This window comes from Myotis yumanensis, unplaced genomic scaffold (assembly GCF_028538775.1).
Source record: "Myotis yumanensis isolate MYYU_CA2020_CCGP unplaced genomic scaffold, mMyoYum1.0.hap1 SCAF_1, whole genome shotgun sequence".
Classification (NCBI taxonomy): Eukaryota; Metazoa; Chordata; class Mammalia; order Chiroptera; family Vespertilionidae; genus Myotis; species Myotis yumanensis.
This window is the reverse complement of record NW_027223752.1, coordinates 10,149,249-10,173,078: the sequence shown is the minus strand read 5'-3', so window position 1 is coordinate 10,173,078 and position 23,830 is coordinate 10,149,249. Positions and strand designations below refer to the sequence as shown.

The 23,830-nt window shown below is 49.4% G+C and overlaps 1 protein-coding gene across 2 annotated transcripts in view; it reads right to left on the bottom strand.

The window, feature by feature from the left end:
- Positions 1-19,172, bottom strand: part of LOC139009432 (fibulin-5) — a 69,831-nt gene extending 50,659 nt beyond the window's left edge. The window contains exons 1-4 of one of the 2 annotated variants that reach the window (XM_070413746.1): positions 18,754-19,172; positions 15,086-15,140; positions 13,371-13,422; positions 9,631-9,885 (exon numbers count right to left, since the gene is read on the bottom strand). In XM_070413746.1, coding sequence (XP_070269847.1) covers positions 9,631-9,885; positions 13,371-13,422; positions 15,086-15,140; positions 18,754-18,770 — 379 coding nt within the window. In that variant the 5' untranslated portion in view covers positions 18,771-19,172. Of the gene's footprint in view, positions 1-9,630; positions 9,886-13,370; positions 13,423-15,085; positions 15,141-18,244; positions 18,377-18,753 lie in introns of those variants that run through there. The other variant, XM_070413744.1, reaches the window with a different exon arrangement.
- Positions 19,173-23,830: the final 4,658 nt, after the last annotated feature.

Here is a 23,830-nt window from a genome sequence, read left to right as displayed (position 1 = left end):
CTAATAACCCACTCCCTCAGGTCCTCTGAGGAAATAAAGAGCCCCTTTCCTTCCCTAACAGCAGACAGTACCACTCAGGCCTATCAGAAGATGTTTACATGTGGCTGTGGTTGACAGCATTAACCGTGATTCCTAACTTATTGCTTGAATTAGTTTTATTGCTCTCATGCGCACACTCTCCATAACACTAATATTTTGCACTCACGTGGTATATTTACTTCTTCATTTCATTGACTCCATTCCCAATAGCACAAAGAACTCCCAAATGGCTCTATTCCTGGCCTCACATTGGGTGGGGTGGGAGCTGCAGAAGCCCTGCAGACACCGTCTACACAAGCAGATAAGAAGGGGGGACATCTTATCTGCTACCAGTGTAGGCACAGACCCTAAGCCAGCAATTCTGTCCTGGACTCACCAGTGGTGTGCTCACCCCACTCCCATCAGAAGGACGTTTGAAAAGAAATCTATGGAAACAGCCCAAGTGCCCATCAGCAGATGAGTGGATAAAAAAGCTGTGGTACATTTACTCCATGGAATACTATGCAGCAGTAAAAAAGAAGGCTCTCTTACCCTTTGAGAGAGCATGCAGGGACTTAGAGAGTATTATGCTAAGCGAAATAAGCCAATCAGAGAAAGACAAGTATCACGTGATCTCACTCAGATGTGGAATCTAAAGGACAAAATAAACTGATGAACAAAATCCATCCAGAGACATAGAAGCATAGAACAAACTTCGAAATCTCAGAGGGAAGGTGGGAGATGGGGTTGGGTCGAGGGTGTGAAGAGATCAACCAAAGAACTTGTATGCATATATGCATAACCCAGGAACGCAAACAATAGGGTGGCGAAGGCCTGAGGCAGGGGAATGGGGCGGGCTAGAAGAGGTCAATGTGGGTGGGAGGGAAAGAGGACATATGTAATACTTTCAACAATAAAGATTTTAAAAAAGAAAAAAGGAGAAAAGAAGTCTACTAGCCTTGAGGAGAAAAGAGAAGGTACAATCGCCCTCCGCTGTTTCAACACACTTGGAACCACTGAGCCTCTTTCAGAAGCACCAGAACATGCCCCTCCCACTAAATGAAAACACACCTGGCTAACCCTGGCATCTGAGGCTGTTGACAACCTGGCAGGTCATGCCACCTCTGTCCTCCAGCAGGCACTCTCTGGAGACCTGGCCATGCACCCGTGTTCGCCAGAACCTTCCAAAGCGGAGCTGAATTTTGTCCCGCTGAAAGTCCACACTTCTCCTCGCCTCTTGCAACACCACTTGTTTTCCACACACAACTGGCTAATTCCAGAGTGGAACATAATTAAAAGAAACACAACCAGACCAAGGAACATAAGGTGAGAGCCAAGAAAAATTTGTAGGTCATTGAGAAAATTGCCGTGCTGGGCACCGGGGAAGTGCCTACTACACAAAGGCCCCGAGGCTGGGCGTGCCCCAGGGCCAGTTCCCAAAGCGGCTCCAGCTGTGGGTGGGAGGGGCCCACAGCTGGAGAACGGACACAGTCCTGGCAGAAGATGCCACTGAGCACACAGGCTGGTGGAAAGGCAAGTAGAGACAGACCACAACACGGAGCAATCCCGATGACAATGAGTTAACAGAAAACCCGGACTGTCTGGACACGATCGCTAGCTTCCCTACGGATTGGCAAGATTTAGAACAGGAGAACGTCTTGAGCTGGAGGGGACCTAGGAGCCGTCTGGTCTGGGGAATTCAAGCCTCCTGTGTGCATGCTATGAACTTGCCTTGCAGTTGGATGAAGCCTGTGGGCCCTTCTCAGAACACTGCTTCTAATTATATACCATGAAATTCATAGGATTACAAAAGAAAACAGTGATATTGAAAGACAATTATCAAAACACTAGAGGCCTGGTGCACGAATTCATGCACCAGTGGGGGGCCCCTCGGCCTGGTCTGCGGGATCGGGCCAAAAACTGGCTCTCCGACATCCCCCAAGGGGTCCCAGATTGCGAGAGGTCACAGGACAGGCAGAGGGACTCCACCGGTGCATGATCAGGGCCAGGGAGGGACGCGGGAGGTTGGCCAGCTGGGGAGGGACTGCGGGAGGGCTCCAGGGTGTGTCTGGCCCATCTTACTCAGTCCCAATTGGCTGGACCCCAGCAGCAAGCTAACCTACCAGTTGGAGCGTCTGCCCCCTGGTGGTCAGTGCACATTATAGTGAGCGGTTGAGCGGCCTTAGCATATCATTAGCATATTACCCTTTGATTGGTTGAACAGACGATTGGATGACCGGACATTTAGCATATTAGGCCTTTGTTATATAGGATATCTGTGATGTAATAATATATATGACATTGGCAGCAGGTCTACTATCTTCTACAACTTGCAGTAGGGGTAAATGAGAATGATATTTCAAAATAATATTTCATAATGTCAAATCTTCAAAATATTTCAGAATAACTGCTGCAGCTGCAGTGTGATATATATATATTTCTCTTGTTAATACTGTCCCAGGGACTGCTAAGAATCCTATAGCTTATTGCCTATATCTATTGAAGGTAATGCTAAGTTTCATTAAAAGTTAATGCACGGAAAAAAATATGAAAATAAATCATCAAAATTCTACCCACAAACCCTAGATTAAGACCCCTAATTTCCTACTATCCCTTCTTTTAGCAAATAATAAAATGTAGGCCAGAAATGTAGACCAAGTGACTTTTTATTTTTTTTTTATTTTTTTTTTTATTTTATTTTATTTTTTTTAAATATATATTTTACTGATTTTCTACAGAGAGGAGGGAGAGGGATAGAGAGTTAGAAACATCGATGAGAGAGAAACATCGATCAGCCGCCTCCTGCACACCCCCCACTGGGGACATGCCCGCAACCAAGGCACATGCCCTTGACTGGAATCGAACCCGGGACCCTTTGGTCCGCTGGCCGACGCTCCATCCACTGAGCCAAACCAGTCAGGCCCAAGTGACTTTTTAAATGTCATACAGCTAATAAACAGCCAATCTGGGATCAAAGCCCAGTTCTTACTGATGTCCTATTCTAAACTGATGCCTCAATTTAGGCTTAACATTTTTTTCTTTTAGATTTTTTTGTGTTTAAACAAAATACATTCTTTTTAACAAATTCAAACAACGTGGGAATTACATTTAAAAATAAAGTTTCCACATTTCTTAATACAGTCCTATCTAAGAATAGACAGATGGACTAGAGCAGTGGTCGGCAAACTGTGGCTCGCCAGCCACATGTGGCTCTTTGGCCCCTTGAGTGTGGCTCTTCCACAAAATACCACGTGCGGGCGTGCACGTACAGTGTGAAAGTTGACTTAAAACTCTAAGTAAAGTTTATTACGCTAATTTTAGGGAACGTTGTGGAGTGAAAGAAGATGTAGTGTCAAGGATTGAGAAAGGTATGTTGAGATGGTTTGGACATATAGAGAGGATGAACGAAAGGAGATAGACGAAACAAGTATACAAGACGAGTGTGGATGGGAGAGTTGGAAGGGGTCGACCTCAGCAAACATACCTCAATCAGATTGAGGACGTTTTTGGCAAAGGCCAGCTTAGGAGTACCCTAACTAAGTTAATAACAATGTACCTACCTATATAGTTTAAGTTTAAAAAATTTGGCTCTCAAAAGAAATTTCAATCGTTGTACTGTTGATATTTGGCTCTGTTGACTAATGAGTTTGCCGACCACGGGACTAGAGCCCGGATCAGAGTGGACCAGCAGCATGGCATCACCAGGGAGCTGGTGAGAAATGCGGACCGCAGGCCCCTCCCCAGACCTGCTGAGTCAGAATCTGCATTTTCCCAGGTGCTGACTCATGGGCACATGACGGGGCCCAGAAGAGCAGCTCTGGATGATCCTGGGGGTCCCTTCTCTGCTGAGATCTCCTTGGAAGTATAAATCCCCCCAACCCCTAATGTGGAAAAGTGACAAGAATTCAACCCTCCACCCTCTAAAAGGCAGGTGCTAGTCACTCTAATCCCCCGAGGAAAAAATAATAACAGAATAACAAGAGTCAGGGTTTGCAATAGGAGAATGCATCGTGGGATGGTGAGATCTGAAATGATGAAAACAAAACCATAACAACTGTGCTTGACCCTTTCAGAAAAGACCTGAAGGAAGAGGGGCTGCCTGATTAGCAAGGCTGCACTTGAACAAGCCTACACCCGAGCAAAGCCAACTGTGCAGCCCCCACCTCCGTCCTCGGTCCCCTTTCCTCCCCAGCCTGCCCTGTTCCAAAGCCCTCAGCAGCTAAAGATCCCAGTAGCCAACCGGGCTGCCTGCGTTTTCCTCCCTGGTCTCATCCGGAGGACTTGGTCTCAAGTTACAGCCCAGGCCTGTTGAAAAGCAGAAGCAAAGCTTGCAGGGCCTGTGACATCACTGGCTGGGGTCTAAGTGTCCCTGTCCTTGTCTTACCTGCCCCTGCCGGGAACTACTTCCATCGTTTTGTTTCACAAGTTAAACAAACACAGGCTTGGCTGGTATTTCAAAGCAGAACCTGACTGATGTCTCTGTGAAGAGCTGAACAGGGCAAAGCCCTGCAAGGTGGGTGTGTAGCAAGCTCAGTTTTAGGGCATTTTAAAGGTTTTCAAGAATTAGGCCTCCGCTCCTTTTCAGACCCTGCGAATCTTTCCACGGGTTAGCATCTCCGGCCCCTCGCTGCCTCCTCCTCGAATCCTTCCCCCGCAGTATTTCTGCGCGATACTCCATGCAGACCCAGACCAGGCGTTTTCACATGTTACTGCGAGGTAGGCATTGTCCTACCCATTGTCCAGAGGAGAAAACTGAGACCCAGGTCTCACAGCTCAGAAGTGGCCCAACCAAGGGGAGAGGCAAGGCCTGTCTGACTCCTAGATTCCAGCCTTCTCCACTGAAGGTCGCCCCGCCTTTTCAGGAACCCGTCTGCGGTCACCTGGTATGTCAGCTGCTTGCTTCCTTGACAGTGAGCTCTGGAGAGAGCCCTGTGGCTGTGCCCGGGCTCCCTGCCTCCTCCGTGCCCAGGCCAGAGGGTGGCACCAATAAGGTTCTCTACATACATTGGTTGAATAAAATACCTGTTGGCTTTCAGAGAAAAATAACTGAGAAGAAAGCCTCAGGCCAACAACCACCCATCTTTCAGAAGGATCCACACGTGTTCCTTTCTGTGCACTTGGGCGCTTGGACCAATGAACAAACCCCGGGCCGGGAGAATAAAGATACCGCGTTATCACCAGTGGCCAGAGAGCCCCTGCAGTCCCCAGGGCAGCGTGGCTCCAGTGAATGGTGCTTTCTCCATGCACGGTGGTCATGAGAGTTGCCATTGCCAAGTTGATTAGCAAGGACAGCACTAAGCATGTTCACCCAGAGGTGACAAATTGAGCCCCAAAGGAGATGAACAGTCAGAAACAAGTGGCATCCACATTCGGGGACCTACACCAAGCGTCTCAGAGGTGGTGAGCTAGGAAGGGAAGGTTCCTGAATCGGGGTCCAGACCCAGGGTGCCCCAAGCCCTCGGCTCGGCTCACCCTGAGCCCTAAACACCGATGCTGTTAGTCCCACCCCACCCTGCTTCCGCCATGTCTTGCGGCTCAGAACCCCTTGTAGGCGTCCGATGTGGCCTTTGGGCCTTGGTTGTGTTCTAGGGAGGCAAGGCTTCCTTCCAGCAGCCCTCTCCTCCTTGCCAATTAACCACGTCCTTCCGGCTCTCCATCCTGAGAAGCTGGTCTCCAAATCTGCCAAGGGCCCAGGATCCAGGAGGCACTCTGACTAGCCAGGAGTCCCACCACCCTTGTGGAGGGGGCCCTGGTGCTGGGCACCCCCAAGCCAAGAGGCCAGTTTTCTAAAGAACAGAAAGCTTTCCTGGCTCCTTAGGAGCAGCGTCTAGTCACCTTCAACGAGGAACTAGAACAGAAGTGGAGCAGGAAGCTCAGAGGCCCAAGGGACCAGGGTGCCAAGTCTGGCCCCGCCCACCCTGCAGAAACAGAACACGGACTAATTTGGGCACAAGGGAGGAAATTGCTTCCTTGAAGGTGGGTCCAAAACTCAGAAAAACATAGTTACAGTGAAAGGGGATGTCCATTTGCTTCTATAAACTCGTGTGTAGACTTTCGTAGACGTAGGTGAAGAAAGCAGGACATGGAGGGAACCAAGGAACAGGGTGCTACCTGGAAAGCAGTTTGCCAAGAAAATTAAACCTGAATTGGAGCAAGTCTCTGGATGTAACTCTTCTAGCTCACAGGGAAGCGGTGGGAGAAAGGCACATGCTAAATGCCACCGGCTACACCCCAAATGCAGGAAATTCTACAGGACGAACAACTCGGTCTCTTTCAAGTGGCAAAGGAAACAAAAAAGATTAAGGGAGTTAAGAGGGTTGTCAACCAAATGTAATTTGCAGACCTTGTTTGAATCTGATTCAGACCAACCAACAGAAAAAAGACATTTAGGGACAATCAGAGAAATTTGAACACTACCTAGATATTTAGTAAGAAAAAGGAACCATTGTTGATGTTTATAGGTTTATGACAGTACTGTGGCTATTTTTTAAAAGAAACTTTATCACTGAGAGATATATTTTGAACCCCAAATAGGTAAGTAGATAGATAGATGATAGATAGATAGATAGATAGATAGATAAGTAGGTAGATGAATTGGCTTTCGTGGAGAACCCCAAACACTTTATCAGCTCAGGCTGAAATTAGATGATGCCTGGGATTTGCTTTAAAGAAACCCACGAGGTGAGGGCAAAGGAGAAATGAGGCTGGGTCTATACTGACAATTACCGAAGCGGGGCGATAAGGAGGTGTGTGTTCATGATGTTCTCTCTGCTTTTGTCTAGGCTCAAAGTTTTACAGAACACAAATGTTAATTACAAAAAATAAGAAGAAGAAGAAAAAGAAGAGAAGGCCCTGGTTGTTAATGATGGCTCCAGAACTGGTTGTCTGGGAGGATCTGAAAAACCTTTACTCCGGGGACCTCGGTTTCCTCATCCAGAGCCTGCATGGGTTCAAGTGCTGGCTTGGCCCCGTCTTCTTCACCTCTCTGAGCTTCGCGTCCTCAGCGTCCACTAGGAATAACAGTCCTACCTCGTGGGGCAGTGGGGAGGGGTAGGTGCGCGTTCCTAGGAAGGGGCTGGCGCACAGCACTCTACCAGTGCTCACGGTCATTACTGCTGCCCTTTTTTATTTCGAGGAGGAGGTGGAGGAGACTCCTTTGGAGATCTGGTCCTCTCTGCTCTTAGAACACCGAAGTTTCAGAAACATTTCCCAACTCGTTCCGACCGGACACAGCGCATCCCATGGACCAGACCTGCGCTCTCGGAGGCACCAACGTTCTCTTTCTCTGGGCAGTGACCACAATGTGCCCTCTCGGGTCCTTCCCCCTCTCCGGCCACCTCTGTGCCTTGCTCCCATGCGGCCGGTTCCCAGGCCCTCCTCCCTCATCCCTCTCCCCAGCAGGAGTGGTGTTGGAAAGAGAGACTCCCTTCTCTGTCCCTCCCTTGCTCCTGCCCAGGAGGCCACCCCTCTCCATGCCCAGACGGACCCTCTGTAAACCAGGAAACGGTGGGTGGGGTGAAGGGAAGTTAGAAAGAACTCCGGACTGATGAATGCATAATGCTGAACTTTCTGGAAATGGACGGGCCCAGTGCCAGTCCCCACTAGGGTTCCTAGATTGTATTTTCCTTACAAAAGGGCCATTATGAAGGCTCCACATCTCCCGTGTGACAGGTTTTGAGCTGTAAAACCGCATGCCATCCTAGGGACCGGAGATGAATAGGCTTCCCAGCCATGTCCTCATTCTCAAGGGCACTGGGGTCCTGGAAGAGGTCTGTGGGAGACAGGGTGACGTCGGGGAGCCCTGGGCGCTTCCCAGCTGCCCCCCCACAGGAGCCGTGAGATGGCCCAAGACCTCAGATAGAGCAGCCGCTCCTGGAAACCCGGAGCACTCCACCTGTCATTACAGCCCTTCTCCACTTAAAGAGGTGCACGGTCCCGGGGCCCGCCCGGCCCCACAGGGAAGAGCTGCACCCCCACCCCAACCTCGCTTTCTCTGCACTTGCTTTTGGGATCATGTCTTTCTACAGAGGCAAGCGGTGTGCAGTGCAGTTAGGAGAATGCAGACTGGTTGTCAGGACAATGGGCCCCCATCTGACCTCTGTTGTCATCTAACTCATTGGAGTCCACATTCCCTTTTCTGTAAAGTGAAGACGCCAAAGTTAAGTTGTAAAGTCCCTTCCAGCTACCACGTCTGTGGTTCTGCTGCATGTTGTAAGGAAGTGTGTTCCTATCTTCCCCACCAAAGCGTCAGCCCTGACTGGACTGGGCCCCACACTCTTTCCCTTTGCACAGTCATCTACATCCCAAGTGACCATCAACCAGCTCTTCCCCCCTGACCCCGTTCCCCTGACACCCCACCTCTTGAGACCAGAGAAGTTTGGGTTCAGGCGTACCCAATTTTCCCTTGTAGCTCTGACGGACACGTTTGCATGTGATTTGCATGTATTCAAATATAAATGTACTCATTTGCATGGACATATAAAAGACATTACAAGATCACCACACAGCCTCTAACAGTTGGTTATAGTTCATCACTCCAGAACCCTCAAATGGGTCCAACAAAAATCTCACTAAGCAGACCGATGTTCTCCTAAACTTTTGGGGTAAAGGAAGGACATATTAGAACTTCACATTAACTTTTATCACATCCCTTAAATTTTTCTATTTCCTATGTATGCTCTATACTCCTCAAACCATCCTAGTAAAACAGGATATTTATATAACTTATAAATATGCTTAAAACGGGGCTCCAGGTACAAACAGGTTTTGTAGATGAGGTACATGGAGTCACCATCACTCCATTTCCCAAAGCTGGAGACAATTGCAAAGGTTCTGGTCACAGCCAAGTGACCAGGGAGGGTTCCAGGTAACCCCCTGCCAAGGTGACCCTGGCCAACGGACTACCAAAGCTCACCAGGGCACCCATCACACCACTCACCAGCTCCGTTGGGACCTCACGGCAAACTCCTTCTCCCAGAGATCTACTCCTGCTACAAGCTCCCATCAGCAAGGCTCCTTCTGGCCAAAAGGGCATTGGTCCCCACTCAAGGAACCCACTTTCTTTCCAGAACAGGTGGTCTTGGCCCTCACGGCTTCTTTTACTTCAGGAGCAAACATTCCATTCACAGTGAGGGGTGTTGGGAAGAAAGTGCCAATCCTTTCTCGATCTCATTCTGGGATTCACTTACTAAGTGTGACCAGTTGCATTTCTTATTGCACAGAGAACATATGAGCCTGGTCTTTAAATAGATAGAGGATAAATAGATAATATCAAAAGATAGATGGATAGATGATAAATAGGTAGATAGATAAGTAGATAGATAGATGATAGATAGATAGATAGATAGATAGATGATAGATAGATAGATAGATGAGTAGGTAGATTAATTGGCTTTCTGGAGAACTGTCAATGACACAGCAAACTAAACTACTGATAGGTGGGAGGGTTCCCAGAGACGTGCTGCTAAGAGTGAAAAACTATGTAGAAAGGAAGTCATTGTTTCACAGGTGCATGGAAGGGCAGCTAATAACCTGTCGGGGTGAACCTGCTGGATTAGGGCGTGGCCTTCGCCGGGCACAGTGGACAGGGGCCCAAGGTGCTGGGCTACTCACCCACACACTGGTTGCCTTCATCCATCTGGAATCCGAAGCGGCAGATGAGAGGCCTGGAAATCGTGGGGTAGTTTGGAGCCGGGAGCGGAGGGGCAGCTGCTGGGTATGGACCTGAGTAGGAGGTGGAGTAGGGGTTCGAGTAGGGCCCCCGATACACTGGGTTTGTTCGGGGGATGCACAGGTACCCGCCGTTTTGGTTCACACACATCATGTCTCCTCGGCAGGCCTCGGGGATGGTCCGGCATTCATCGATATCTGGAAGGCCACAGAAGGGACGAGTGTCAGCGGCCCCTGGCCACACTGTGCACGGGGCTCACACACACACACACACACACACACACACACACCAGACACTTTACCAGCATCGGCGCCCAACAGTGCCTGGCTCATCGCCCGCAGGTACTCCCACAGGTTAGCCACGTTGAGTCAAATTGACTAGCGTCCCCCAAACATCAGCCATCAAATACCACCACCCCGGCCTTGGCCTTGCCCACAAAAGCCTGTATTATCATGTGCTTGATATTTTAAAAAAATGAACCCACATTTGAAATTCAAGTAAACATATTTTTAAAACTTTTACGTGACTGCAGCAAGTGAAGAACACCATCAATGAACATAAATAGAAGGTAACGGTAAAAATAAAGATATAACTATGGGAAAAAAGAGTTTATCTGTGGGCGTGGCATCTTTCTTGTGTTTGCCCACGGGCTACTCAGGAAACGCTGGGATACACCTAAGAATCGTTCCCATTTCCACTCCGAATAACAGCTGGGCCTCAAGAAAGACAAGGCTTGGCCGAGAGCTGGTTACTTGTTAGGAAAGCGGAGCCTTACTTGAAAGTCAGCTCACACCGCGCCAGCAGCAGGGCCCATTTCCGGCCGGGCTGGTGTTCTGCTTGCTATGCCTGGAAGGGGAGGTAGGTGCTCTAGAAAACCTGATTTCCTGGGCCAGGCCCGGGCAGGGGAGGCCTGAACTCTGGCTCCAGCATGAGCAGCTGACCTGCTCCCCCCCCCACACCCCCACCCCCGGCACTGGGCCCTCTCCCTAACCTTGGGGGCTGCTCCCCGTGGGACAGGAGGCTGGGGAAGAGATGCCCAAATGCTGACAGCTCCTCCCAGCCATCTCACCTGAGCAACTCCCACCAGCTCCCACCTTGGGAACCAGAGATGTTGAGGCTCTGAATGGCCCATTCAGTAGCTGCAAGCCTGAAATCACCCAAAAAACTGGTGGGTCAGCCTGCCCAGCTGGCATGGCTCAGGGGTTGAGTGTCGACCTATGAACCAGGAAGTCACAGTTCGATTCCCAGTCAGGGCTCGATCCCCAGTGTGGGGCATGCAGGAGGCACCCCATCAATGATTCTCTCTCATCATTGGTGTTTCTATCTCCCTCTCCCTCTCCCTTCCTCTCTGAAATCAGTAAATATATTGTTAAAAAACTGGTGGGTCTGAAAAGATGGGTGCTTCCCTATTCTGTGCCCCTGGGCACAGCCTCATCCCCTTCAGACCGAGGTTTTCCAGGGCAGGGTTTTATTCCTCACCACTTGTCATTTTTTAAAACTGTCTATCTCCCCTCTGGTTCTCTGAGCTGACGTGAGCTCAGGAAAGATATATGATTTGGCCTAAATCAAATATAATTTTAAAAGCTAAATATATATCTGAGGCAGGGCTGCCTTATTCTTTCTATGTCCATCCACAACAAACTATTATACACTCTCAATGCCCTTTCCCCCCTGGTCTTTGCTTATGCTCTTCCTTCCACCTGGAATGCCATTTCTCAGGCTCCTACTCATTCTTCTCAAACATAATCTCATATATAATTGGATCTATATGGAATTGGATATAGCTAGATAGGTGATAGATAGGCAGGTCGATAGATAGATCCGATTCAAAAGGAGGGTCCTCTCCTCCTTTTGCAGGGCCCATCGCTATTGCCTCAAGTTGGCCATGACTTTATTCCACCTGGTAGCGTTCACTGCACCCAGGTGTACCTCTCCCACTAGATGGTGTGCTAGGAGAACAGCCCCCAACGTGTCTGTCCCAACCCTATGGTTACATCAGGTTCCCTAACAAAGGGGAAGTAGGTAGCAGATGGAACTAAAGTTGCTAACCAGCTGACCTTGAGGTGGGGATCATCTGGGTGGGCCCATTGTAATCATGTAAGCCCTTAAAAGGGGAAGAAGAGGCAGAAGGGTTGGTCAGGATGTAACAATGGAAAAAGAAGAGATTAGAACAGTGGTTCTCAACCTTGGCTGCACATTAGAATCACCTGGGAATCTTTTTACAATCCTGATTTCTGGGCCCCATCCTCCGGAAATCCTTTTTCTTTGTTACTAATGTTGTGGCCCCACCCCATAACAAAGAAACAGAATTTCCAGAGGATGGGGCCCAGAAATCAGGATTTTAAAAAGATCCCCAGGTGATTCTAATGTGCAGCCAAGGTTGAGAACCACTGGATTAGAAGATGGAGGAAGGGACCATGAGCCAAGGAGTGAGGGAGGGAAACTGGAAAGGGCCCTCAGCGAACAGCCACAAGAAGACAGGTGCCTCAGTCCTACAACCACAAGAAACCAAACCTGTGGGAAAGCAGGATGGGAGTTCCTCAAAAAATTCAAAACAGAACTACCATCTGATCCAACAATTCCACTTCCAGGCATTTATCTAAAGGAAATGAAAACAGGATCTCCAAGAGCTATCCACACTCCCATGTTCATTGCAGTATTATTCATAACAGCCAAGGTGTGGAAACACCCTAAGTGTCCCTCTGTAGATGAATGGATAAAGAAGATATCACACACACACACACGAACACACAGGAATAGCATTCAGTCACAAGGAAGAAGGAAATCCTGCCATTTGCTACAACATGGGTGGATCTTGGAGACATCATGCTGAGATAAGTTAGACGCGGAAAGATAACTGCTGTATAATGTCACTTGTATGTGGAATCTAAAAAAGCCAAACTTAGAAACACAGTGAGCAGAATGGTGGTGGCCAGGGGCAGGGGGCAGAGGAAACAGGAAGAGGCTGGTAGAAGAGCCTGAACGTTCAGTTCTAAGGTGGTAAGTTCTGGGGGCCTGACGCGCTCCCCTGTGGTTATCGCTAACAGGACTGTGTTGTATGATTGAACTTTGCTACGAGAGAAGCTCTCAAGTGTTCTCACCACAAAAAAGCAAACGCTATGGTGGTAATCATATTGCAATGTACACGCACATCACATCAACATGTTGGACAGTTTACCCTTGCCAAAGGGATATGTCAACTGTATCTCAAATTATAAAGAGAAAGAAACTCAATTCTGCCAGCAACACACATGAGCGAGGATATGGATTCTGCCCGCCATCCCCCCCTCTCCCCCCCCAGGAAGGAACAAAGCCTCGTTGGCCCCTCAGTGTGAGCCTGGCAGACCTCTGTCCAACCTTTGACCTCCAGATCAGTGACTGAATAAATGTGTGTTACTTAGGCCACCAAGTCAGTGGTAATTTATTACGGCAGCCATAGGACACTAACACAGACAGAGAGCTCCTGGGGAACAGGAGTCAGTTCTTACTCATCTCTGCCCCCTCCCAGGGCTTACGGTGAAGGTGACGGGCACAGAGAAGGTGGTGGGTGGAAGGGTGTCAGGGACCTCATCCGTCCCGGGCACTGATTCTCCCATGGGCAAGGCGAACACAGATTGGACATCCCGGACAACAGTGTCACTGAGCGTCCCCACCCGGCGCGGGGCTGGCCGTGGCCTCTTACCTATGCACTGTCCCGACGGGCGGTCCAGGTCAAAACCGTTCGTGCACTGTTGCTGCGGGGAGAGAGGAGGAGGCGAGGTCATTTCACTCACTGATTTTTGTTGAACTGTAAACGCATTGTAATGGCAGCACAGAAAGTTCAGCAAATAGAGTCAAGGGGAAAAACAGCAGCCATAATACTAATACTTGTATTATAATGTCTATTTCTTCTTCCTCCTCCTCTCCTCCTTCCCCTTCTCCTTCTCCTGCTTCTTCTTCTTCTGCATTTTCGTACATTTTTTATACTTAGCATTATTTGTAAAGCTCCCTCACTGTTGCTCCAAAACCCCTATTTTTAGCAGCTGGTTCCTGGGGCTTTGTCATGAAATCACAGCTGATCTGCCCGACCAGGCACCTCCTGTGTCCACTCCTCTCTGGGAAGGGATGTGACTGCTTTTAAGGGCGCTCACTCTCCTGGGGTGCTTTCAACCTCACCTTCTCAGCACCCAGTGTGAGTCCTTTGCGCCCTGTGCAACGCTCCACCAGAACCCGAGGTCTGTACGTAAAATAAAAGCTACGCAGAGATGCAGTCAGTCTCCTAGGACAGTGGTCGGCAAACTGCGGCTCGCGAGCCACATGTGGCTCTTTGGCCCCTTGAGTGTGGCTCTTCCACAAAATACCACGTGCGGGCGCACACATACAGTGCGATTGAAACTTCGTGGCCCATGCGCAGAAGTTGGTATTTTGTGGAAGAGCCACACTCAAGGGGCCAAAGAGCCGCATGTGGCTCGCGAGCTGCAGTTTGCCGACCACTGTCCTAGGACAAGCAGCACTGGGGAGACGCCTCCATTTCAACCTCAGAAGACAATCACAGAGACACTTCCAGAAACAGATCTCCACCGTCCCTGAGGGCTGTCGGCTTCACATACCACGAGAGTTACAACTTTATGCATTTAGAGAAGCGTCATGGCCTGGCCGGTGTGGCCCAGTGGTTATGGCTCAATCCCTGGTCAGGACACATGCTCAGGTTCTGGGTTCAATCCCCAGTAGGGCGTGGGCAGGAGGCAGCCGGTCAATGATTCTCTCTCATCACTGATGTTTCTCTCTCTTCCTCTTCCTTCCTCTCTCTGAAATCAATTTTTAAAGAGAGAGGGGAAAACCCCATGGGGGTCGACAGTCAGGGGTCCTCTGGGCAGACCCTGGAGCCTGCCATGTGACAGGAACAAGGCGTCAGGAGTCGGGCTTCCCTGAGCTGAGGGTGGGTGTGTGAAGAGGATGGACTAGCCTGCATTCCTGGGAGTAGGCCCAGGAGCCTTGGAGCCAGGGGGCTGCCCATGACCCTCAGAGCTGGGTTCCCGGCTCACCGACTGATGGATGCCAAGGGCAGGCACGCAGGGGCACCCCTGCCCAGAAACACCAGAGCACATCTCCCTTAACATCTCAGGTAAGTCAAGACACCCCCAGAGGGATGCAAATGAGGGGGGAGGATCCGATGATAAGAACCTTGGATTGGGAGCCAGGGACCCGGTCCCCGCCCTGCCACGTGTGAACTGCATCACCTCGATCAGGTCTCAAGTTTTCTGAGCCCCAGCTTTCATCTCTGTATAAAGAAGGGCTCGATTTAGGTAAACTATAAAGCCTCCCCCGCCCCCAAAAAATCCTAGGATGCTAACATGTGTGGCTGGACAACCTGATGTTTAACATGCTTCTACGTGATTCGCAAAATGAAAACCTTACCTGTGCATTCCCAGGACGTGGAAGACAGAAAGCCAGAATGGTGACAGTGAGAATCCTGTGAAAGGCAAACAGGCGAAATCAATGCCCAGGGCACTTCCAGGAGCCGGGTCTGCAGGCACACGGCCCGCCCGCTGCTGGGCATTTACAACCGGAAGTCACCTTGGGCTTATATGGGGGGACCCCAGGTACCCCAACCACCCCATTCAGACCCGTCTCTTCCACTGTGTCAGATGTTCAGATCACGTGTTAGACGGCATTTTTTTTTTTTTAATAAAAGGTTTTTGCTACTTCAAAGCACAAATCTAAACCCCGCCGGCTGTGGTATTGACCATGTATTGTCCAGTTGCTCTGACCTCTGGTACCAGCCGGCCTGAGTTCAAACATCTTTACTCTGAACCGGTAACAGAGGGAAGGAGCCCTCGCGCCCTCCAACGGTGACAGGACAGTGCAAATGGGAGGCACACGGTTCCACGAAGGAAGGTGTCCCAGGAAAGTCACCCGATCCTGGGGGTGGAGTGTGCATGACGCTGCCCCTGAGGGAGCAGAGGACCAGGGGCCGAGGGGCCCCGGCAACAGGAGAAGCAGCGCAGCAGGAAGCTTAGGGGGAGTCAAGAAATGGAGGGTCGGGGCAGCGCTGACATCCACAAGCCACCAAACCTCTCTGAGCCGGAGACTCCCACCCTCCACAACACAAACTTCTTCCCAATAAAAGTGCCATCGCCCATATGCTTTCAAAACACGGCATCGCTACCGCCGCCAGAACTCCTTTCATTCGCTCCACAAAACTGAACCGCTAAGCGCCACACCCACTGGGAGAGCGATAATCAACAGAGCAGGGCACGCGTGGGGGGGAGGACGTGGAACACCCGGGACCGGGAGCACCTCGGGTGGGAATGTGAAACGGAAAACAGGATGACCGATCCTTTAAAAATTAAAAGTACAATTACCATAGGACCCAGCAGCCCCACTTCCGGGGACACGCCCCAAAGAATGAAAAGCAGGGTCTCAGAGAGATACCGGTGCACCCACATTCCTAGCAGCATCGTTCACAGGAGCCAAGAGGTGGGGGCAACCTTTCATTCCTGGATGGACAGATGGACGCACAAGATGTGGTGTCTCCGTCCCGTGACATATTACTCAGCCTTAAAAAGGAATGACGTTCTGACATGCGCCACATCTGGGGGAACCCTGAGGACATCCTGCTACGTGAAATAAGCCAGTCACAGGAGGATCAACACTGTATGATCCACTTATGGGAGTTGCCTACAGCAATCAAAATCAGAGAGACAGAACATAGAGTGGTGGTTGCCAGGGGCCGGAGGAAGGAGAGAATGGGTAGTCGTTTAATTAAGGATAAAGTTCAGTTTTGCAAAGTGAATGAAAGGAGTTCTGGAGGTTGGTTGCACAACAGCAGTGTGAATGTACTTGACACCCCTGAACTGTATGCTTAAACGTGACGAAGGCGGTAAAAATATACATATAAAATCTATACACATGCGGAGTTTTATTTGGTGTTATGATTCAACAGGGATTTGTCTGAGTCACTACTCTTTGCGGGTGTAAACCCCAGGCAGAAGAGCCACAAAACTAGGACCCAATCGCTGCCTGAGAGCTGGTTGGGGAGCCACATGAATCAAGAATGTCTCTACACGTTGGTTAGGACACTGACAGACATGCCCATTGAGTGCCGTGAGAGCCAGGCTGGGAGTTAGGGACAGGAAAGTCAAGGAGGGCTTCCTGGAGGAGGTGACCTTGAAGGCTTCTTGTATAGAGCAGTGGGGCCTGGGCCCTGGTTGCACTCAGTGGTCTATTCCTATCAAATACACCTCCACTTTACAATCCCTCCCTTCATGGAAAGGGTGTTCGACAGATTGCAAAACCCACTCCAGCCATAACACAAGGCTCATCTGAATCAACAGCTCTGGGTCCATGGTGGGCCCTCGAATTAAGGAGGCATCCACAGGGAACAAAACCCCGGTGTGGCGCCAGAAGATGCAAGCCCAAGTCCTTCACCGCGTCTCCAACCCCAAGAGAGAAGACCCTGAGCATCTCCCAGTTTTCATTGCATCTAAGTGCCTGCGTGAGCCAGGTTCTCACTCTCTGGAGACAGCTCCGACCTTATAAAGCGCAGAGCCAAATCCCAGGGCTTTTTGATATTTGCGACAGCCAGATTTATATCTGGAAGGAATGAGAGAACAATAATAAATTTATTTTCCAGGCTGTATATGATGAATTTCAATGTTTTCCTGTTTCTTCGCATGAAGTTTCCTTTCAGATGGTTATAAAACCCTGTCTCGTTTATGTTGGAGACAGAACAGGTTGCCTGAATGCCGTGGACTTCAAGAGCTAGTGGAAAAGGAGTGCTAACCTCATTTCTCCCCCGACTCCCGACTCCCCCGCGCTCTCTGGCCCAGAGCCCTCAGAGACAGGTCCCCTTTGAGAGGTGCGGCCGCAGGCCCAGCCTCCGGGAAGAGCCACGGCTGGGTCTTGGGGGCCAGGTAAGCTCCAGGCTAACAGAAAGGGTGTTCCAACAAAATGAAATAACACCCACACGTGCTGCTCTCCCATGTCACCAACAGTGGCACCTTGTCACAAAAAAACTCTAGAAAACCACAAAAATAAACTAACTAGAGGAAAACGGGGAAACCTCTCATGCTCAGAACTGGTCCCCGGGACTTTGGAAAACAGTGGGTCCACCCACTTTGTGCACCATCCTGAGACCCACGGGACCAGGCTGTGTGTCCCCAATCCCAGATGACATTATTACAGCTTAGTTTTCAGCATATGTGCGCGCTCTCTCTCTCTCTCTGCTACATTTTGCCCTGACCAGTTTGGCTCAGTGGGTAGAGCACCGGCCTGTGGACTGAGGGGTCCCGGGTTCGATTCCAGTCAAGGGCATGGTTACGGGCACATCCCCAGTAGGGGGTGTTCAGGAGGCAGCTGATGGATGTTTCTAACTCTCTATCCCTCTCCCTTCCTCTCTGTAAAAATAATCAATAAAATAGATTTTAAATAAATAAATAAATAAAGCAGCGACATTTTCAAGAGTTTTGCTCAATAAAGTCTGTGCAGATAGAACCTAGATAAAGCTCTTCAGCGTTGAAGGAGCCCTCGACGGGAATTGCAATTTTCTTAAAGAAAAGCAAGGCGTTTGCTTACATGTAGTTCTGTCTGCGGTCCCCACTTTTCATCGGCTCCAGGCTTCTGGGTCGCATGCCCTTGGATCGCACATATAGGGCAGACCTAGCCCGGGATGTGCGGCTCACCCCTTCGCTTGTCCAGCCGCCAATGCAGCAAAAGATCGGCTAGTGAACCAGTAACCCGTTTCCCCGAACTTAAAAAAGGATGTGAGTTTTGGGGAAAAACGGCACACTTGATTTGCTGCCCTTTCCAACCAGAAAGAGGGACGGAGCTCGGAGGCGTTTGCAGGCTCTGTCGGAGGCTGCCTCTGGAGCCGGATGATAAAATGCCCACTCCCAAAAGAAGGCTCCGGGAGACAGCGCGCAGAGCCGCAGCTTTTTATAATTAACAATATCATTGCATCACTAGCTAACGCCTTTCCCCATCTCCTGACACCGCCTGGATCCGTGCAGAGCCGTTTTCCACCCATCGGGCGTTCGGGAAGCTTTCCAGACCCCGGGGGAAAGAGTCCAGAAGGGAGAACCCACCTTGTAAATCCTGGCATGTCCAAGGCGCGCGAGCCGGAGAAGCAGAGCGAGAAAGAGACGGCGCTGGCAGTGCGTGGGGGACCCTCGGAGCAGTTCCTGAACTTCGGCCTCCTCTGGGCCCGCGGGGCTGGCTGAGATTTTATTCCGGGGGGGACAGCGAGTCGTGGAGAGGACACGGGGAGAGCCTGGGTCCTCCGAGCCACTGGAGAGCCGACGGGGAAAACACCTGGTTTTGCTTAGCCCTCTTCAGTAATTCAGCATTAAACCAATTGGAGGAGGAATGTTAAAAATGAACACTTCATTTTCTAAGTATGTTAAACAATGCAAATGGGGCCTCAGTCTGGACACAGCTGGTTCAGATTACAGCGCTCACAACAATCTTGGGGCGTCTGCCAGGACCCAGTGCTCAGCGCTGGGAGGAGAGCCCTGTCCCGGGCGAGCAGCCGCACTCGGGCTCCCAGCATCTCCGCTGGAGGCGAGGGGCGGGCGAGTGCGGAGCGCGGGGGGCGGGGGCGGGGAGGGCCTCCGGACCCTTTACTTCCCACCCGGGAGGACATCCCCGCGCGGGGCGGGGACCCAGCGCCCCTGGCTTGGGGACGCCCATGCGAAGTTAGCTGCCTCTCCAGTAACTTGCGCTCAGGACAAACGCCCTGAGGACTCGGGTCTTGAGATTTACTGGGAAGCAGAGGCTTGGGGATGGCGACAGGAACGCGCGATTTCCCCGAAGGGGTGGAGGGGGACGGCATCTGGCCGACGGGGCGCGAGACACCAGCTTGTGCAACGCAAACCTTCCCCGGGGGCGCGCCCCGCCCGCCCCGCCGCCACCCGGGGCTCTCGCGGCACGTTCTTGCTTTAATTAAAAAGTGTCCATGCATCACATCAACGCGTTGGCCGGCTTAAACCTACACACAGTTATATGTCAATCCTATCCCCACCCGGCTCGAGAGAAAAGGGGACAGCCAGGAAAAACAGGACGATGATGATAAGCTCAAAGTGCTATGCTAAGTCCTTTATATTCACTATATTGGCGATTTCAAAGCTTTTTTTTTCTTTTTCTTTTTTTCTCTCTTTAAAGCTTTGGAACCCTTTTCATCAAATTAAATCTTACCAGAGACACTACTCCCTAAGAGACCAAGGTGGACGGGCAGGGGTTGAGGGCCTCCCTCCCCACCTGCATCTTCCCAGGGGCCCCTCCACAGAGCCCACCTACTGGAGAGGCTGTGCGGTCCTTTAACCCCACCGAGAGAGGTGAGGAACCCCCTGGCCCCACAGCTGAGAGCCACAGTCTGCGGTCCAGCCTTCGAAAGGGAAGGGCGTGGTGGTGGGAAGGGAATGGAATCCTGCTGGAGAGGCCCAAGATTCCCCACCTGAAGCTGCCCTCCGAATATTGATGTTTCTTAATGTTTTTATTGACTTCAGAGAGGAAGGGAGAGGGAATGAGAGAGAAACATCAATGATGAGAGAGAGTCATTCATCGGCTCCCTCCTGCACGCCCCACACCGGGGATCCAGCCCGCAACCCCAGGCATGTGCCCTGACCAGGAATGGAACTGTGACCTCCTGGTTCATAGGTTGATGCTCAACCACTGAGCCACGTTGGCCGGGTGGTATATTGATTTTTAAGCTGGTAATTAAGAAAGAACCTTTGACCTTGCCCCCTTTACTGCCTAGCACAGTGGTTCTCAACCTTGGCTGCACATTAGAATCACCTGGGAATCTTTTTACAATCCTGATTTCTGGGCCTCATCCTCCGGAAATTCTGTTTCTTGGTTATGGGGTGGGGCCACAACATGAGTAACCAAGAAACAGAATTTCCGGAGGATGAGGCCCAGAAATCAGGATTTTAAAAAGATTCCCAGGTGATTCTAATGTGCAGCCAAGGTTGAGAACCACTGGAGCAGATGCAGAGGGAGAGACCTCCTCAGGGAAGGGAACCATCAGGTGTGCGGCCTAGCAGCCTCACGGAATTCCCGCCCGGGCCTCACTGCTTCTGGGTGGGCTAGCCAACATCCACCAGCCACAGGTGTTCCGCTCTTCCTCAGCTGCCTATAAATCTCCCCCTCTCACTTCTGAAATCTGAGACTCCATTCCCCATTTTCTACTTTGTCCAAAATGTCATAGTTACCCATGTCTCCTCACATGAAACAATGTCGTTTCATGATTGTGTGAATTCCCCGTGTGCCTGTATTAACATTTTTATTTCCTACTGTTAATCTGTCTCTGTGAATTTATTAGCCCAGCTAGAAGAACTCAGAAGGTGGTGGTGGGGCGGGGGAGAAAGTATTAATTTTTTAAGCTCCCCCAGGACTCTAAAACGACATCTAACAAGAATGGCAGAATGGTGAGAGTTGTCTAAGCTGAGTGTCCATTTATTGTTTACTTTGTATGTATTAGAAATTTCGCATAAAATATTTTTTTAAAACACATTTTTTTTTTACGAGGTTGTTCATTGCCCCCAACGTTGGTAATAGCAAAAGGTTGTGAACAACCTCAAAGTCCATCAGTTGGCTACCAGCAGAGTTAAATAAAGTAAGAGCTTCCAAAAATGAAGTATTGTGCAACCAATAAAAAATGTCAGACACATAAGAGTACATATTGGATGACTCCACTTATATAGAAATCAAAATAGGGTCGTGACTGGGAGGGGCCCCAGGAGCCTTCTGGGTGCTGGTAATATTCTAATTCTGGATCCGGGTGCTGGTTCTACAGGGAAGTGGACGGTTAGGATGTGTGAACTCCTCTGTATGTTACACTTCTCTCACTCAGCTCCCATTTCCCCATCTTGTCCACAAAGAGTTGGTAGGGGACTTTATCCGATGTCCTGCTAACATCAAAATGAACGGTATCGTAGCATTTCCTGCCTAGCAATTCTATTTTAAAAAAGAAAATGAGGTTTGTTGAGCATGAACTGCGAAGTGATCCTTCTGGCTTTTAAATACCATCATTTCCTTTTCTAAGTGGTTTGTGGTGTGTTTTTGTTTGTTTGTTCTGGTGCAAAATAAAGATCCTAACATCTACCTCACTGCCCATGATTGGAATCAAATACAATCACAACCATAGAATGACTTCACAAAATGTAAATTGTAACGTCAAGGTAACGGGTTATCATCTGCTGAATGGGGCCTTCCTGGGTCCAGTGAAACTCAGCTTCCTCACTGTGCTGTGGGTTGGAAAACAGATGGGCTATTTTTTTTTTAAGCTGATGCTTCAAATTGGGAGTAAATTTCACAAAATTAATAAAAGTAATTATGTATTTTGACTACTAATATTATTTATTTTTTCACTGTCCAAAAATAATGACATCACACTGCCCTTCTAGGAGAGAATGTAAAACAGGGAAGGTGACATGATTGAATGTTCATGATCATGCTGGACTCCACACACACCCTCTCCTGTGACCCCCACCCCCTCCAATTTGCACATGAAAAAAAAAAAACAGACCCAGAGACACTATGGCCACACAGATAATAATCCAAACTCTAGCCTAAACCAGGCCCTTTTGATTCTTACAGTCCTCATTCTTCCAGTTTTCCAAGCCTTGTTTCAACAAAAGTTCACTGCCACCAATCTGATACCCACAGAAATCCCCAATATGGGGTGTCCCAAAGGAGGAACTATACAGATAATCAGTTTGCAAACCTGAGAGGCCCCCAAAAGTGGGCTCTGTCCAGACAAAGGGGAGACTGCTTTTTATCAAGTCCTGCCTTCGTCTCTGATTGGTCCATTTTTATGCAAACTAGGAATCCAAATGTGCACAGTCTGATTGGTCCAAATAGCACTGCCCTGATTGGTCCTTATGAAGCCACTCTGATTGGCCAGTAAAGATGCAAATGAGGATGTAGCGGGACATTTCCATTAGACAGGGCAGGTCTCCGTCTTACAGTGGAAAGATGATCTCAGGAGCCATTCCTAAGGGTGGGCTCAGATGGCAGGCACAGAGTGCAGGAGGCTGGTGGCTCCATCTGCGGCTTTTCACTGAAATGCAGAATGTGTGAGAGGCCTCTGCCAGCAATGGTTAACTGAGTCCAATTAACCACTAGGAGTTCTTGGAAGATATATTCCTTCTCAGGGTCAACACCTGCTTTCTCTGACTTACTGCTTACACAGCTAGTACCCGTGACACATGGGTACATGTGTCGGTCACCTCACCGAGTCCCACCTGAATTCTCTGAAATCCGGCCATGTTGCCACCACTCACCCACAATGGTGCTTCCTAAGTTCCCTCGTGCTCTCATGGCCAAATACCATGCCCTTCATTTTTAATTGTTCTTTTGTCGCTTTGAAGGATTTGACCATTGATAATCCATCTTGTCCTCTCATGTCCATGACTTTAAGTTATCCTGGTTTCCTCACTATGACTGCATTTTCTCCAGCCTCTTTTCTTTCTCCTCCTCTCTGGCCAAAAAGTCCCCCCAAGTTAAATCCAGCCTCTCTACTCTTTCTCACGATCCTCTTGTGGAAACAGTCCTACAACTGTTATGGGGCATTGATATATACTGTCAGCATTGTGCAGATGACTCTTAAATCCCTCTCGTCATCCCTAACGTGTCTCTTTCTTGACAGAGTCAAATGTTCAACTCCTTAAATTTCCCTAAATCCATTTCTTCTCCTGACTTCTCAGTCACCTAGTCAGGGTAGTTCCTTTACTCCCTGAGAACTAATATAAAAGTCAAATGTATTCCACCCTACTAGTGACTTTGGTTTAGGGTTTTGGGTGGTGGTGATGTGTTTTAACAGAAATAGCTCAACGGGTACGTGTCACAAAATGATACATGTTCTCACATTCTGTAGGAACCTACTTAGCTAAAAATCTGTTGTTCTCTTATTGTGAAAGCAGAAAATGGTCATCCAGAGACAAACTGCCAGCTCAGCCAGAAACCCTAAAGAACATCAATTATCTTTACTTTGCCCATCTTTATTTCTATAGTGAGATTTCTCCATGGTCATCTATATTGCAAATATTTTCCTTTTTTTGTTGTTATTTTTTACCTTTTAACCTACAGATTTTTGAAAATGCATACATTTTCTATTTCTCTGTATTTGGATGTCCTAATCCCATCCTGCATAGTTTCTGCTCT